Below are 17,905 nucleotides of genomic sequence, written 5' to 3'. Positions count from 1 at the left end.
TGCAGTAGTCATTAAGCAAACCAATCATTCATCATTGGTGTACTTTTGTTGAAAACTGGAAGAAACTCCTTGGTTGTTGTTTTTTTTACAAAATTATTGTAAAACACAAGACATATGAACATGGGACATTGCAAATGGCCATAAAAGTTCTGGAATTTTGATTCTGGGTCATAAGTGCACTTTTTCAGGTTGGTGGTAAGCCAAGCTCTATATAATATCTGGCCATTATCACTTGGCCTCTAGATGCTGCTATATTTGATATATAGGCCATGAGGTATTAGAATCTTGAAATATCAGCACTTTTGTGTTATATAGATTTATTAAGGCTGCTCAGTAGCTTATAAAAAGGTGACTGGAAGTCTTTGTTTAGATTAGAATAAAATCAATATGATTAATCATTTTTTTATTTTATAGAACAACTTTATTGCAAGGATCTCAGGAAGATTTGTCTATCAAGGACAATGTGCAAGCAATCTAGCCTACATTTCCTTACCTGTCAGCCTAGGGTTTAGTCTATCCATTCACCACAGAGAGTAGGAAATTTGACATCCATATTATTTTCAGATAATAATTTAAGAACTCTGCTCCCCAATTGTTACACTTTTCAAAAGAATTAGACATGATTATTTGTATTTATTTATTTGATTTATTTGATTTCTATAGCTGTCCTCTCAAGTGAGTCTGAGTAGCGTACATAATAAAACATTAAAATAATTTAAAAGTACAAAATATATATTGCACCAAGTAAAACTGCTACTATGGATGTTAACGCAGCCAGGAATGGAGTCATTAACACATTTGGCCTCCAACAGTAATGAAAGACCAACAGGGTTGGGGTCATCCTGATACCTGAAGGGAGAATCTTCCAGAGGGCCCTAGAAGGCTCTTCTCATGGTTTCTGCCAGGTGACATTCCTTGGCTAACGGGACCTGCAACATGTCCAACCTGTCTGACTGAGTTGGATGGGTAAAAATGATTGGGAGAAAATGGTCCCGAAGGTAACGCAGCCTCAAACCGTGTCGGGCAGGGGTGTCACCCTGGAAATAGCGAAGGACCGGCCCGCGGTGCTTCTGCCAGCGAAAATGGAGTTCGCGAGGGCCACACATGCCCCCCTGAGCTCCATTTTCGCTGGCAGAGCGTTCAGGAGGCCATCACAGCCAAAAATGGAGCTCACGAGCCCGTTTTCACAGGCAAAGCACTCAGGCCACCACAGGTGCTCCCTGACACTGTTGTCATGCTGGCCACACCCCTTCCTCCCGAAGTCAAATATAACTGATGCGGCCCTCAATGAAATCGAGTTTGGTTTGAGACCCCTGATGTAGGGCTTCAACATGCTTGAATTGCACTTGAAAAATATACTGGTAAACAATGCTACTCACAAAGCAGTGGTGCTATATGTGTTGACTATCTTGACACCCTTTACTCCCCATGGAGCTGCATTCTCTACCAGTTGGGAGTTTCAGAATGCTCTTCAAGGGCAGCCCCATTTAGAGCTCATTGCCGTAGTCCAGAAGAGAAGTCATGAGGGCATGAGTGACTGTGAGCAAAGCCTCCCAATCCAGACACAGGCACAACAGGGACATCACCCTAAGGTGTGCAAAGGCCCTCCTGGCCATGGCTGCTTTTCTGCTTTTCTAGCAGAAGCCGTGAATCCGAATGCCACCAAATTAAGGACTCCTGGTGAAAAACCTTATCACAGGAAGAAAGGCCCAAAGAACCCAAAGCCACTCTGTCTTGTTTGGCCCATTGGGCCCCATATAGACTCTTACATTCTCCCAGCACCGAGACACGAAATCCATGGCATCTTTCAGGCATTCCAGAAGGGAGATAGAAAGTTTGCATTTTGATACCTTACCACAAACTGTTGGATTACCTCATCCTGCAAGGCCTCATTCACGTGTCAACTGGGAGAGGAAAGAGAACTGAGCCCTGGGGCACCCACAAAGTAAGGGCTGTGGGCTACATCCTCCCCTTCCCCCCAAAATCAACTGGAACTGACCCCAGAGGAAGGAGGAGACCAAGACAGTGTCATTCACCAGTCCGGAAGGATGCCATAACCGATGGTATTGAAGGGTGGTGAGATGTGATTTTGCTTCTATGCCCCGGGAGTAGGAGGCCCATCCTGCTCCCAGCAGAGATAATCTAAGGAGCGCGTAGATGCAGTTTCACTCCCATATCCCGGCCCGAACCCCGACTAAAAAGGATAAAAGCTTAAATCGCAGTTCACTTCCATTTGAAAAACAGTGCCAGGTTTCCTCAGCAGAATCAGTGCATTCATCTTGATAATTTATGAAAAATCTTTAATAGAAAAAAAAAAGGTTGAAAACTCAGTTTAATTACATGTCCATGGGTTGCCAGCCAACCCTGCAGAAAGTAATTTTCCCTTTCAAAAGCTTAAAAAAAAAACCTAGCTGAAAAAGTTCTTGCACAAGAATTCAAGGTATAATGGGGTCTCCGTATGTGCACTGCTCTTCAACCGCCAGGTTGTAGTCTGCTCCTCTCCCACCTTTATACGTACTTGTCACAATGCGCAGCCAGCCCTTTTCACCCTGGAATTACAAACACAGGCACATCACAAAAGAATTCTGGCCCAACCCTCATTCTCATCTTACAGCTTTGTTCAAAAATGCCACTTAAACCTTGATTATGCCTGGACTTGCGAAAAAGGGGCCAACAATGCAAGCAGCCACTTTTGATGGTGAGCTGGAATAATCAGATGCACTGGGTATCAAGACCTCACCTCCTCCTTGTACCTTCCTTGCTTTTGTGATGGAATGCAGAAAGGAAGGGGGTCCCCAGAAGGGAGGGGTTGCATTCCAGAGGAGTAAGAGGCAACTCGGTCCAGATCTTATGGTGGGAGAGAAAGAGGATGTAGACAGTCCCTCCCTAATAGTTCACAAAGAATATTGTACATGCAGATGGTAGATTCTTCAGTCTGGCAGGAATTTGTCTCTAGGTGTGAAACAATAAAGAACTCAGCTTGGAATAATCCCCATGTGCAATTCTGAGTATTGGGCCCGGCAGCATTGCTGAATCTGAATTGCACAGCTCTCCATGGCCACGACTCCACCAGCATATTTGTGAGAAAGTCTGGTGCCCATGAGGATGGGGACATCATTCTGAAGATCCTCTTTCAGCAACACAGAGGATAAAGTAGTTCCTGCCATCTCTCATGGTGGCTTCTTTCGGTTTCAGGGCTTAACATACAGTAATAATAAGGAGCCCTGAGACTTGGTTGCCATTCAAGAGCAGTGGTGGTATTCTACCAGTTCGATGCCGAGCCGGTAGCAGCGATGAGCAGTGGAGACCGAACCGTTCTCTCTGCTGGCTCTGCTGTTGGGCCCACCCGGGCCCCCATACTCACCTTTATCCTCTGAATTTGAAGCGCAGCTGCTTTGCGCGGCACAGAATAGCGCCGATTGTGCAGGCTTGCAGGTGAGTTAGAACGCCTCTGCGCCTGGGCAAAGTGTGCAATTGGCGCATGCACGCAAAGTGTGTGCACGTGCGCAAAGTGCGCCCACCAAGCCACGCCCACCGAACCCACCGCTATGCTGGCTGGAGAATTCTGAGAGTTGAAGTTCACAAGTCTTAAAGTTGCCAAGTTTGGAGACCTTTGGCCTAAACAGACCTATCCTCTGGCTCCACAAAAGTTCCCATATTCCAGCACAGCCCAGTAACCCCAGTTCCTCATCTTATATTTTCCATCCTCTTTTCCAGGGGTGGGATTCAATTTTTTTAACAACTGGTTCTGTTTAGGTGGTGGGCGTGGCTTTGTGGTGATGTGACTGGGTGGACATGGCTTGGTGGTCATGTAACTGGCTGGGTGTGGCCAACTCAATATCACTCACATCGAGGCACGCATCTCCTCGCCTGGCCTCTCATGACTGTGGGGATGCTGCAACAGTCGTGTGAAAAATGGTCATAAGTCACTTTTTTCAGTGCCATTGTAACTTTGAATGGTCCCTCCACACAAGCAAAGTACCAGCAAAGGAGGAAAAAAAAAACTCCAGAGAAGTTCCAGAGACAGGAAGTCTAGTCCTGCCAAGAATGTAATAAGGGACAATGGAGAGGCAGTTTCTGTAAGCAACACCAGAATGTTTCCTTCCTGCCTTCCTTACAGGATTAGGCCAGTCATTTCTTCTAACAACCGGTTCTCCGAACTGCTTAGAATGTTAACAACCGGTTCTAGCGAATAGGTGCGAACCTGTAGAATCCCACCTCTGCTCTCTTCATCAAAAGGCCCTTGTGAGATTCCGAAGAACGTCTTTGTTACTGAAGGAATCATTTAATGCAACTAACATGGAGAAGAGTCCTGGAGGATTTATCTCTTTGGTTTCATGGGCAGCCCTGGGAATTAATTAAAGCAGGTCTGACGTAAGGATTTTGTGGTCACAACTGCCATCTTCAGTTTTTGCACACTCATAATACACATACACACACACACTCCCATGCTTGTGGACACCCTGCTCCTCACCTATCTATAGTGCTACTGCTGGTTTCTATGCCATTTCTTATTCAGGAGACAAAAGCTGGAATTTTAGTGATCTAATCAAGATCACATACCACCAACATGCCCTGATGGAGACCAGATCAAATACTACAACTGATTTAATTTCATTTAAATTTGCTGTATCTTGACTTTCTTGGCATGTATTTAAGCATTTCCTTCTTTTGTCACACTCAGAATTACTCCTTGCTGAAAATTTTTGCAGATTTCCATAGGTGGCAACCAAGAGCTTGGTATAGTTCAGGGGTAGGGAAACTTGGCTCTTTCATCACTTATGGACTTCAACTCCCAGAATTCCTGAGTGAGCCATAAAAGGTTCCCCATCCCTGGCCTACTGGTTTTTCAGTTGTGGGGGAAATCCATTTTTGACTTGAATGGGACTGTTTAATATACAAATGTAGGACATTTTGACTTGAATGGGACTACAAACGTCCTACATTTTGACTACAAACGTCCTACATTTTGACTTGAATGGGACTGTTTAATATACAAATGTAGGACATTTTGACTTGAATGGGACTACAAACGTCCTACATTTTGACTTGAATGGAACTGTTTAATATACAAATGTAGGACATTTGTATATTAAACAGTCCCATTCAAGTCAAAAATGGATTTCCCCCACAACTGAAAAACCAGTAGGCCAGGGATGGGGAACCTTTTATGTCTCACTCAGGAATTCTGGGAGTTGAAGTCCATAAGTGATAAAAGAGCCAAGTTTCCCTACCCCTGGTATAGTTTATGAAGAGTAAAAATAATCTCTGCCCTGAAGTGAAACATACCACTCTAACCATCCTCGAAGCTTTTTTTCCTTAAAAGAAAGATCTGCTTACCCATGGCTCGCCCCATGAGTTGCGGACAATCCAGTATTCAGTTCCATCTTCCACACCCCAACCAGCAACAGAGATAATGTGGTTGATGAAAGATGAAGAGTGATATTCAGTATAAATTCCTCCGGTATAGTTTTCCAGGCCTGGGGTAGCCATGATCCCACAACTGTTTAAATTACATGAAATTAGAAGGTTAGCAAAGTAAACAAGGCTGAAATGTGTGCAGTTATCACAGAAGTGAAGAGTTCCCAACTAGTTTCCAAATTAGCTAGGTGGCCTCAAGTAATATATCATGTGCAATGACACTTGCTGTGAGCCAATCATGGATTTGAATAGACCTAGGAGAAAAATCGAACTTGTACATTTCTAGTGAGATACATATAAGTTATAACCTTAACCTTAACTCAAAGTACTAAAGCTGGAGGGAGGGGAGACAAAATAGGTCAAATTCCCCCTCTCCAAGCCCCCACTAAACTTTAATTTCAGACTCCACCTTTAGGGAGTTAAATAAATAAAATAATGGGGGAGGATTTTTCCAGCTGGTGGCAGAGGAATTCTGGGAGTTGAAATCCACACATCTTAAAGTTGCCCTGGGTGGGAAACTTGGCTTTAAACAATTTTTTTCTCCTCCAGTGAACCAACATTGCTATCCACACCTACTTCAATCACATCACTTCTACTTGCCACATGAACTTTCTGAGCCATTAAAACTTATGTTCACTCCCGTACCTGATGGGTCCATTTGCATAGATTTCCGCCATCATTTTCTCTCGACCGCTCACAGATCCATAATCTCCCACTTTCCAGAGGGTGTAATTTTTTATCACGTGGCATTCCCCGAAGGTGGTACACGTTCCGCATTGGTTAAATTTCTTGCAGTCTTCAAAAATAATTGCACAAGATAAATGGAAACAGCAGTTTATTTTCTCAGGCTAGCCTATTACAGGCCCTCGAATTATGACCCCCCAATAAAGCCCAAAATTTCAGTGGCTAAGGAAGACAGATGTTAAGTGAATTTTGCCCCATTTTACAACCTTTCTTGCTACAGTTGTTAAGTGAATCACTGCAGTTGTTAAGTTTGTAATACAATTGTTCAGTGAATGTGGCTTCCTCATTGACTTGCTTGTCAAAGGATCACAAAATGTGATCAAATGTCTTTGGGACACTGCAACTGTCATTAGGACATGCCAGTTGCTAAGCATCTGAATTATGATCACATGACCATGAGATACAACAGTCCTAAGTGTAAAAACCAATCATAAGCAACTTCTTTCAGTGCCGCTGTAACTTTGAATAATCACTAAACAAATGGTTGTAAGTCAAAGACTGCATTTATCTGCCACCTCAAATTATGAAATGAAGATTCCTTGCAGGGCACCTCATTATTCTTATTCCACTTCCCATATATTTCCACTGAATAATGAAATGTGGGAATTATAAAACAAAATACAAAACTGGCAAGCGTAAAATGATATTATAAACAAATCAATTCCCCCCCTCAATTGTTTTAAAAAAGCCAGGAGGTTTGTGTCATATGATTTTGTGTCATAATAATTTTCAAAGTAAATCCATCATCAAATTTCTTTCCAAAAGAGGAGAGATAGAATCCGGCTTCACACTATGTGGGAAGAGAACTCCACAACTGGGAAGTTGTGGGAGGGAACAGAGGTGGCATTCAGCAGATTCTGACTAGTTCTGGAGAACCGGTAGCGGAAATTTTGAATAGTTCAGAGATCCGGTAAATCCCACCTCTGACTGGCCCCGCCCCCATCTATTCTCTGCCTCCCGAGTCCCAGCTGATTGGCTGGGTCTTCTTTTGATGCCCTGCAAAGGAGAATGGAGCTGGAAAGCAGGTTAGTGGGGTGGGGAGGGAATGGAGATTTTGCAGTAACCTTCCCCCAGGAGTGAGGAGGGAATGGAAATTTTAAAGTATCCTTCCCCTGCCACGCCCACCAAGCCACACCACGCCCACCAAGCCCCGCCCACGGAACTGTGAGGGAAGGTCCTATGATCCACTGATTGGACTTTAGGTAAAGGTGGAAAAGAGAGCTGGGCCTTCAATGAAAATCTGAAGTCCTAGGCCAGGGCTGTCAAACTCCCGGCCCATGGGCCATATGCGTCATGCGCTGGCCACACCCTCGCCTGGTTTAGCGAAGGGGGAAAATGTCCCAATATGTCACATAATGCTGCAGTGACAACGTGAGTTTGGCATCCCTGGCCTAGGCACATTCTGCTAAACAAGGCTAATGTGGATTAGAGTCCATTTTTTAGTGCAAACTATGTGAATTGAAAAATTATGAATACATCTTGTCTCAGCAATAAAAGAATTGCTGGTTTAAAGCTGGTTGCTCTCCTTTTAGCCATAGTCAAATTTGGAAGTAACATATTTATAAAGGCAATTAAAATTTGGAATTTGGAAGTAACATATTTATAAAGGCAATTATAAGCTTTTAATGAAACAATTATCAAAACTTTTGGATGTCACTAGACAATCCATGACCCACTGAGTCATCATTTCAGAGATATTTCCTTACCTAAAGAGAGAAACACAGTGACCAGAGAAAGTCAAAACAGCGGTGGAAGCAAAAGCAACAGAATCCATTCTAAATTCTTTACTAAGCAGTTCAATGTACATTCAATGTTTTATGTGCTTGAAGGTCAATTTTGTAATCAGCCTGGCTACCTTTGATGGATGCAAATTAGTTCCAGCTAATCTGAAAGGGGTTTAGATAAATAACATGGGTATTGGGGAGCTAACAGCCAAACTATCTCAACCTTTGTGGATACATTACCACAGCTGCTCAATTTCATTTTCCAACATCAATAGTATAGGTTTTTTTCCCAATGCCTTTAAACACCGCTGCCTTAATATGTTGGGTGAGTAGGGAGGACAGGAGTTGTACTCCAAGACTTTGGCAGAATATCTCATTGGAGAAGACATCGTGAAATTTACAACAACTTTTGCCAAATTGGGGTGATTGTTATTACCATTCCTTAGAAGTAACAATCTTAGTCTCATGTCATTAAATGAGGCATGTAGGCTAGTAAGCGTTGGCGTCCATTGCAAGGCCAATACAAATGATGGTGGGTTGAAATTCCCTTCCCTTTTTCGGAGCCCAGCTCATACACATTGTTGCTCTGATCATACACACCTTGGTCTTTAGCTTGATAATTGTTGCAGGTTTCATCCGGGATGCCGTGTTCATGAGCATATTGCCACACGCCACTGTCGTCCCCACCTTCACAAGATCCAGCATTGGCACAGTCAATCACATTTTGAACAGAGAGATACGCTGAGGGCCAGGCCCCTTTCTTCTTGATATTTATGCGGTCTAAGAGAGAGAGAGAGAAAAACAAGCTTTGAAAAGAACAAAAACTGCAACCCTTCTAAGCCACAGACTGAGTTCCCACAACATGCTAAGCCAAGGCAAAATATTTTTCTTTGAGGTCCTTGGTGGTCTCTGAGCTCAGCTGTTTTCTTGCAAATGTTTTATTACCCAACTAGGTAATGGTGCATGTTTTACTTTGATTTGACTGTGGCTTGGTGTGTGTTCTGAATTCAGCCGCGTTTTGTCAGGCCAAGCCAGATCACTTTTATTGTAATTTATTTGCAATCTACAACACAGCAAGCCATGACTTAATTCAAACCTAGTCATGAAGTAGAGATTGTCCAGGTCTGATTTATGTAATACAGGAAAAAAAATGATTCTCCATTCCATTTTCCCTTCCTGCCACTCACTATTTGTACCAGGCCTTAAATTCCAATAAAAAATAAAAAAAAGGATCCTAGAAACCTGCTTTTAGCTCCATAAAGTGACCACATGAATTCCTTCCCTTTTAAATCTCAAATGTTCTTTCATTTTTCTCTTCAATAAGATCATTCTGGCCAATTCAGTCCTTTACCACAACCATTTCTCATTGTCCATTGTCTTTTAATATGGCAAAACTTTGGCCAAGAACCTGAGCAACGTTGAATCTGTTTAGTACTTAGGTAAGAGTCAGAAAAAGACTGTAGGCTAAAGCAGTGTTGAAAAGAAATGCCCAGTGGACGACTGTGACAAATGGCTTCCATGCCACTGCCAAGAAAGCAATAGCAATGGCATTTATATATAGCTTCACAGTGCTTTACAGCCCTCTCCAAGCTGTTTACAGAGTCAGCCTATGGCCCCCAACAATCTGGGTCCTCTTTTTACCCACCTTGAAAAGGATGGAAGGCTGAGTCAACCTTGAGCTGGTCAGGATTGAACTACTGGCAGTCAGCAGAATTAGCCTGCAATACTGCATTCTAACCACTGAGCCACCAGGGCTCTCTAAGAAATCAATGTGGATGTGAAATTACCAGGAGTTGAACTCAGCTTGAAGGAGACTTTGCCTCTAATCAAGAGGCAGGAAACGGCACAACTAACTCAAAGATAACACCAATGAGAGAAGTCCTCCAGCTCTCATTCAGTATTGCCCAACCTCAAAAGGCACAACCACATTTTCAAAAGGAAACACTTAATTTGATTTGAAAGGCAGATTGTGGTGTGAGGTGTAGTGACTATGCATTTCCCCCCTTGAGATTTGTGATTCTCAGTGCTCAGAGGGAGGCCTCCCCACTAGATATTCCCTACCTGCTAGAGCACTGGTGCTGCCGTGAGCCCAGCAGGATCCACAGTATTGGGGAATGTGCTGGTTTCGGGTGGTGCTTGCGTAATTGACGCCATCTCTGTTTCTCCAATCCCAGCTCTTGGGCAGCTTAGAGATATCCAAGTATTCATGCGGTCGAGGATAGGTTCTTTCAGGGGGAGGGATGGGGGAGGAAAGAATAAGGAAAGTTAACTTTCTGCGAGCGAAGGTAAGAGGGTGATTTCTCAGCGCTTGCCCTGATTTATAACCAAGCCTATCCAGGGGTGGGCTGCTGGAGCTTCGCAGGGGTTCGGGAGAGCCCCGAGCTAAAATTCTGTGCAATTCAGAGAACCCCACAAATCCCACTCCTGGCTGGCCCCACCCACCCTGCCCCACCCCTCCAAGGAGTCCCCACGCGGCTCGTTTCAGATGCAGGTAAGTGCAGGGCGCGCGTGAAGGCTCAGAGAGGGTGAACAACAGGCCTCCTGGAAGTTCGGGAAGGCCGAAAATGGGCCCGTTTCCAGCTCCCAGAGAGCCTCTGGAGCCCAGGGAGGCCGTTATCGCGGAAAGCCTCCGGAGCCTGGGGCGGGCAAAAATGCCCCCTCCTGTGGTGCAGAAGGCCGACTAGGCCACGTCCACCATGGCCACGCCCATGCAGCAACCGGGCAGAGAACCCCTTGCTAAAATTTTTGAAGACCACCCTTGAGCCTATCTTAGTCTGAACAGCGTATATATTTCCCACTTTATTTGATCCTCTGGCTGTTTGTGAAATAACTTCGGCAGACAGGAAGTGACTTTATCACGAGGTGCCTTTTTCCCTCGGAATTCTGATGACCTCAACTACTTTCTAAAGTGATGAGATGAACTTTGTTCTCCTGCCTGTTTTGCAAAACTCCAGAAGGGGGAGGGGGGAACATCTCGGGACAGCAAAATTTTAACGTATCAACATTTGCAAAGGGATAGAAAGGAGAGAGGCCAACTGGCCCACTCTGTGTTTTGAATTATATGACCCATAATACCCAGCAGCCATGCTGGCTGAGAAAGATAGGTAATGTAGCTTAAAGGAGGAGAAAACTGTAAAAACAAGCTGCAAATGCATTGTGTGTTATCAACAGTGTGCAACTCAGAAGGATCAACGATGGGCAAATATATGTTTCATGGAAAAAGCAGAACCCCAAGAAGGCCCAGCCTGCTTGGTAGATAGACCCAGGGCACTTGACAACAAAGAATGTTCTTTCTGCGCCAACTCAGAAAGCTCAAACTGCCTAAGGAGCTGCTGATACAGTTCTACAGAGGAATCATTGAGTCTGTCATTGGCACCTCTATAACTGTCTGGTTTGGCTCTGCAACCCAAGAGGATAGACACAGACTTCAGAGAGTAATTAGGACTGCAGAAAAAACAATTGCTACCAACCTGCCTTCAATTGAGGACCTGTATACTGCACGAGTCAAAAAGAGGGCTGTGAAAATATCTATAGACCCCCTCACATCTTGGACACAAACTGTTTCAACTCTTACCCTCAAAACGATGCTATAGAGCATTGCACACCAGAACAATTAGACATAAAAACAGTTTTCCCCCTGAGAGCCTCACTCTGCTAAACAAATAATTCCCTCAACACTGTCCAACTATTTACAAATTCTGCACTAGTATTACTATTAATCTTCTCATCCTGATCGCCCATCCCCTCCCACTTGTGACTGTATGACTGTAACTTTGTCGCTTGTATCCTTGTGATTTTTATTGACTGTTTCCTAGTATGATTTGATTGCTTATTGTATCCTGTGACTATCATTAAGTGTTGTACCTTACGATTCTCGACTCTTGATGAATGTATCTTTTCTTTTATGTCTACTGAGAGTATTTACACCAAGACAAATTCCTTGTGGGTCTAATCACACTTGGCCAATAAAGAATTCTATTCTATTCTAAAAAGAAAGCAGGAAATGTAGGAAATACTAGGGTGTGGCTAGTTTGCATTCTGATGATTCCCATGAATTAGCACTTTCTTCGGAATCCCTCTTCTCTATTTCTGTTCTCATGAATTATTAGATAATCCTCGACTTACTCATCTAGTACAACAGTATTTAAAAACATGACTGATGACTGTTTTTCACACTTATGACCATGGCAGCATTCCCATGGTCACATGATCAAAATTTGGATGCTTGGCAACTGGTTCATATTTATGACGGTTGCAGCATCCCAGCGTCACTGATCACCTGTTGTGACCTTCCGACAAGCAAAATCAATGGGGAAGCCGGATTCACTTAACAACTGGGCCCTCACTTAGCAACTGCGGTGATTTACCTAGCAATTGTGTCAAGAAAGGTCGTAAAACGAGGCAAAACTCATTTAACAACTGTCTCGTTTTCCAGCAGAAATTTGGGGTTCTATTCTGGTCATAAGTTGAGGACGATCTGTACTGTAAAGAGAGTTAAATGCTGAACACCATCGTCAACAAATGCCAAAATGATGTAACCAGGTATTACTCCATGCCTGAGGAGCAGATGCTAGTCTAAACTCTCAGAGTCTTTTCCATGACTGACTGTCCCCTTGTCCTTACCCAAGAGACAGACGGACCCAGTGCTAACCCCTTTTTTCTGGGGTATCTCCATTAGGTTGACTTCAGCAGTCCCCAGACCAGAGGTGGTATTCAGCAGGTTCTGACCAGTTCTGGAGAACCGGTAGCAGAAATTTTGAGTAGTTCGGAGAACCGGCAAATACCACCTCTGACTGGAGATTTTACAGTATCTTTCCCCCGCCACGCCCACCAAGCCACACCCACAGAACCGGTAGTTAAAAAAATTGAACCCACCATTGCCCCAGATCATGAATGAGAGTCAGCCTTGGCTGCACAGCTATTGAAGTAGCCTTTCCTTCCATATTTAGCCATCAAGGGCTCAGCCTCAAGATATATACAGTTGTTCCCTCTTACCAACTGTGCATGGCTAGTCTAGTGAAGAGAAGGACCAGGGGAGAAAAGATAGCAGTGTTCCAATATTTGTCAGAAATGGTGTAGGTAGGGTCTCCTGCCTGGGAAGAGGGTTGGACTAGATGACCTACAAGGTCCCTTCCAACTCTGATTATCTGTTATCTGTTACCAGGAGGGAAATAAGGTGAGGACAGTGACCTGGAACAAAGGGCAAGAGAACCAATTTCAGGCTGGATAGGAGATTTTTTTTTTTTACTGACAGCAAGGATTGGTTGAGAGAACTATAAACTGGAGGTGGAGAGACGCCCTTAGGAAACTTCACAGCTGTAAAGTTTTTAATCTGCTATTTTATACTTCAACCAGGGATGGGCTTCAAAATTTTAGCAAGAGGTTCTCTGCCTGGTTGCTGGGTGGGTGTGGCCATGGTGGGCGTGACCTAGTGTGCACCACGGCGGGGGGGGGACACTTTTGCCCTCCCTGGGCTCAGGAGGCTTTCCTTGAGCCTCCAAGAGGGTGAAAAAGGGCTCCCCGGGCTCTGGAGGCTCTCTGGGAGCCGGAAACAGGCCCATTTCCGGCCTTCCCGAACTTCCGGGAGGCCCATTTTTCACCCTGCCTGAACCTCCACACACGCCCTACACTTACCTGCATTCAAAATGGCCGTGTGGGGACTCCTGGGAGGGGTGAGGTGGGCGGGGCCAGTCAGGAGTGGGATTTGGGGGTTCTCCAAACTGTGCAGAATCTTAGCTAGGGGCTCTCCCAAACCTCTGCAAACCCCCAGAAGCCCACTCCTGACTTCAACTTATAAGAAGCTGCCTTCTGTGATGGATTCATCCAGCTCTGACCAGGGGTGGGATTCTACCGGTTCGCACCTATTTGCTAGAACTGGTTGTTAACATTCTAAGCAGTTCGGAGAACCAGTTGTTAGAAGAAATTACTGGCCTAATCCTGTAAGGAAGGCAGGAAGGAAACATTCTGGTGTTGCTTACAGAAACTGCCTCTCCGTTGTCCCTTATTACATTCTTGGCAGGACTAGACTTCCTGTCTCTGAAACTTCTCTGGAGGTTTTTTTTTCCCCTCCTTTGCTGGTACTTTGCTTGTGTGGAGTGACCATTCAAAGTTACAATGGCACTGAAAAAAGTTACTTATGACCATTTTTCACACTTACGATTGTTGCAGCATCCCCACAGTCACGAGAGGACAGGTGAGGAGATGCGTGCCTCGATGTGAGTGATATTGAGTTGGCCACGCCCAGCCAGTCACATGACCACCAAGCCATGGCCATCTAGTCACATGACCACCAAGCCATGTCCATCTAGTCACATGACCACCAAGCCACGCCCACAGAACCGGATTGTTAAAAAGTTTGAATCCCACCCCTGGCTCTGACCCATCTTCACCCCCAAAAATTTTTTTTTCACCCTGGGCAACTTCAAGTTGTGTGGACAACAAACCCTCAGAATTCCTCAGCTGCCTGATGAATTTCCCCACACTGGCTGTGAAATTCTGGGAGGGGAACCAATGGGAGATATGTCCCAGAGTTGAGAAATGGATCTACACTGATCAGCCCAGGGAGTCCAGCTTTTCAATAACATTTCCCCACTTCTGAGATGTCGCAGAAATAATTTGAGATTCAATCTCTTTACAAATTTTCAATTTTTAAAATATGCAACTTGTACTTTGCTGCTGAGCTCCAGTTTTACCCGGAGGTAAAATGCCCATTTCTGCTAATAACCTATGCCTACCTCTTTCCCACGTGGATAAATAATTAATTGATCATAAATTAATAAAATTAATAAAAAATAAATAATTCATTTTAAATCACCTTTGTTTGCCAAGAGACTCAGAAAATCGTAGACGAGATTACATTCTTTTAAGGTAAAGCTGGAGACTCAATGGTTGCATAAGCCCGTTTAGGCAATGTCAGGGTTCAAGCAAGGAGGCGCCGTGAACCCGGGTTCAACCCGGGCCACTTTTTTGGCTCCGCGAAAACAGACTTGAACCGGCGCTGGCTCTTGCAATGCGGGCATGCAGCGGCTGCAGCCGACTCCCCCAGCCCACCTCCCATCCGCGTCCAGGTTACATCCAGAGCCCGAAAAGCGAGGGAGGCTCCCCAGTCGACTGGATTAAAAAAGCTTACGGGTTTTCCCCAAGCCCGTTGCGCGGAGATCTCCGGCTCTCCTCCCTCCCTCCAGCCGCTGCTCTGGGATCGCCCGCGGCCCCCTCTTCCTCCAAAGCTGTGGGACCGGCGAGAGGTTGGCCCGACGGGCCGGTCTAACTTGCTCAATCCACCCTCCAACATGGGAAGTGTTTTAAGCAGAGATTGGGCAAAACGGTGTCTGAAACGGTCAAGGCTTGCCTGCCTGAGAAGGGGGTTGGACTAGAAGGCCTCTAAGGTCCCCTTTTCCAACTCTGTTATTCTGTTATTCTGCCTCCCCTTGCCTAAAATCTCCAGCCGTGCCAGATCACCGTCCCAAATGCCACGCCGGCTGGGAATCCTGAGTTTTGTAGTTCTCATCTAACGCGCTTCATTGGCTCCGATGGAGGAAAGGCTACTTGCCCAGCCCTCGCATCCCTCGAGCTTCCTTCCCCCCCACTTTCCTTGGACCGGGACAATTCCAGAAAAGCCCTTCCGGCCGGTTCAGCCGAGCCTTGCCCCCGATCTCTGCCCGCTTATTCCCCCGCCGACGCATCCTCCAGAACCGGAGCGATTGATCGGGCGCCGCCGCTTTTACCGGACGCCGGGAAGGTTGCGAGGAAGCGGCTTGTAGCAGCTCCGCCCTGCTTGGAAATAGAGGCTGGTGGCGTCCACGGAGGCCACGAGCAGCCCCGGCAGGAGCCAGAGGGCGAGGGAGGAGAGGTCGCGCCCAGCCATGACGATCGCCGGCTCAGCTGGCCGCCGCCGCCGCCGCCGCCGCCTCTTGAGACAGTCGCCGGGAAAGGAGCGCGCAGAGCCGGGCGGGACTACTTGGGTCCTTTGTCCGGAGGAGCTGAGGGGAGCGAGTTAGCCAAAGGCCCGTGCAGGCGGCGACGTCATTGGGGGAGGTGGGGGGACGACGAAGAAAGCAGCCGCCCCGCCTTGGTTCGCTTCAGGTAGGCTGACGGGTTTGCCCGGGATTGCGAGAGCGGGAAGCGGTTGCGAAAGAGGAAACGATCAGGCGGCTCCTCGTGACTCCGGAGGCTGAGACGTGCCGTCGGCCACTGGGCAGTAGCGGACCTCAGCCAAGAGGGAAGGGCCAAGTTTGAATGCCCAGGAGAGGAGCAGAATAGCAGATTAACAGAGTTGGAAGGGACCTTGTAGGTCATCTAGTCCAACCTCCCCACTCCTCAAGCCAGGCAAGGAATAATGGAGGGAAACTGAACAAGGAGAGATCCAACCTGGAAATAGGGAGAAACTTTCTGACCCTGAGAACAATCAACCAATGGAACAGAAGTTGCCCTCGGAAGTTGTGGGAGCGCCATCACTTGAGGCCTTCAAGGAGAGATTGGACTGCCATTTGTTAGAAATGGTGTAGGGTCTCCTGCTTGGGTGGGGGGTTGGACTAGATGACCTACCAGGTCCCTTCCAACTCTGATTATCTGTTATCTGTTATGAAGCAGTCCCATTCCCAGTCCCAGCCATCCTGATTGGGGAGGGGGGCTGCCGGCATCCTTTTTGGGTCAGCTGTACCGGCAGTCCTCGACTTACAACGGTTCATTTAGTGGCCATTCGAGGTTACAACAGCACTGAAAAAAGTGACTTGGGGCCCTTTCCCACACTTTATGACCGTTGCAGCATCCCCACAGTGACGTGATGTAAATTTGAGTGCTTGGGTAAGCCTCTCCACGTGGTCATCTGATCAAAAGTTTGGACACTTGGCAACTGGTTCATATAGTATCCCAGCGGGTCATGTGACCAACTTTTGAGACATTCAGAGGAGCGAAGTCCACGGGTCACTAATTTACAACCAGGTTGCTAATTTAACAACTGCAGGGATCCACTTGACAGAGTCGGGGAGAAAAGTCGTAAAATGGGGGCAAAAGCTCACTTAACAGATTTCTCAGTTAGCGACATCAATTCTGGGCTCAGTTGTGGTCATAAGATGAGGACTACCTATATTTCAGAGTGCTGCCGGCGTTTACCTGAACTGGTTCAGGGAAGGCAACCAGAAGGAAGGGCTGAAGCAGATCAGTTTGATAGCATGGAGCAACATAACATATTGTGCCCATTATTTTTAGAGTGCAATAGCTGGGCACACGTGTTACTTGAGAAAGAGATTTGGGGTTGTTTTCAGATATGATTCATGAGTGCCAAGGCAGCTGTATTTTTCTGTATCGCCTACCTCAGGCTCCAGCTGGTTGAAAGAATTATTTCTAGGAAGTATAATTCGTGACCAGGGGGCATGATTTATGATCTGTAGCAGCAGCTGTGTTACTTTCATAAGAATGTGTTCCTCATAATATGACAGTTTGGATTTTACTTTTAAATGAGGAAGTTAACAAATCCCCAGTTTTGGTTGATTTCCTGTTTTTATCATACTCTTTGCAGATACCAACTGTGATTTGATGGGGATTTCCAATGCCCACAACAGCTGAGATTCAAAAAGAAGTGGCCTTATGACTTACTTTGGAAATTATGTTTCAAGAAATAGACAATAAAAGTGAATTGAAAGTGAATGAAAAATGAATCACCTGGCAAAAAAAATATAATAATACACAGGAGGTGGTAGAAATTCAAAGCAGCAGAAACTTTGAAAGACTGTTGATCGAGGCACTGCAGGAAAGGATTTTTTTAAAAAAAATCTTTATTAGAGATAGTAAGATATAGGATCCTTGGATCGTACTATTTACCACCTACTGTGCTACTTTTGCACTCAAAAGAAAGCCAAATAGATCCTTTCTTACTCCTTGGGTAACATTTTTTCTTAACTTGGCGAAATATTTGCATTAAATGAATTTGCATTCTCAGATACTGGCAGAAAAAACCCCCCCAAGGAACAGGAAACAATCCTGGCTTTTGGAGATAATCAGTTCTTCTTTCTGTAGAA

General features: G+C 45.5%; 1 protein-coding gene across 1 annotated transcript; it reads right to left on the bottom strand.

The window, feature by feature from the left end:
• Positions 1-2,283: 2,283 nt before the first annotated feature.
• On the bottom strand, positions 2,284-16,048 carry LOC113410378 (cathepsin Z). The gene is made up of 6 exons (XM_026664913.2): positions 15,614-16,048; positions 9,951-10,114; positions 8,490-8,669; positions 6,067-6,217; positions 5,341-5,503; positions 2,284-2,549 (listed from the first exon to the last, which is right to left on the bottom strand). Exons 1-6 carry the CDS (start codon positions 15,751-15,753, stop codon positions 2,436-2,438), a joined length of 912 nt encoding a protein of 303 aa, XP_026520698.1. The 5' UTR covers positions 15,754-16,048; the 3' UTR covers positions 2,284-2,435.
• Between the last annotated feature and the right edge of the window lie 1,857 nt (positions 16,049-17,905).

The sequence above is a fragment of the Notechis scutatus genome, chromosome 3 (genome assembly GCF_049901735.1).
Source record: "Notechis scutatus isolate UNSWTSFEM ecotype Mainland chromosome 3, rNotScu1.2, whole genome shotgun sequence".
Lineage (NCBI taxonomy): Eukaryota > Metazoa > Chordata > Lepidosauria > Squamata > Elapidae > Notechis > Notechis scutatus.
Note: the sequence above shows the minus strand (reverse complement) of the source record. Positions and strands in the feature narration are given on the sequence as shown.

Bases quoted from the DNA above. Each gene is read 5' to 3' on its own strand.
- LOC113410378 (XM_026664913.2), bottom strand. From the start codon at position 15,753: ATGGCTGGGCGCGACCTCTCCTCCCTCGCCCTCTGGCTCCTGCCGGGG. The intron at 10,115-15,613 runs GTAAAAGCGGCG...TCCCCCTGAAAG, and splicing joins CGCAACCTTCCCGGCGTCCG to AACCTATCCTCGACCGCATG. The intron at 8,670-9,950 runs GTAGGGAATATC...TCTCTCTCTTAG, and splicing joins CAGCACCAGTGCTCTAGCAG to ACCGCATAAATATCAAGAAG.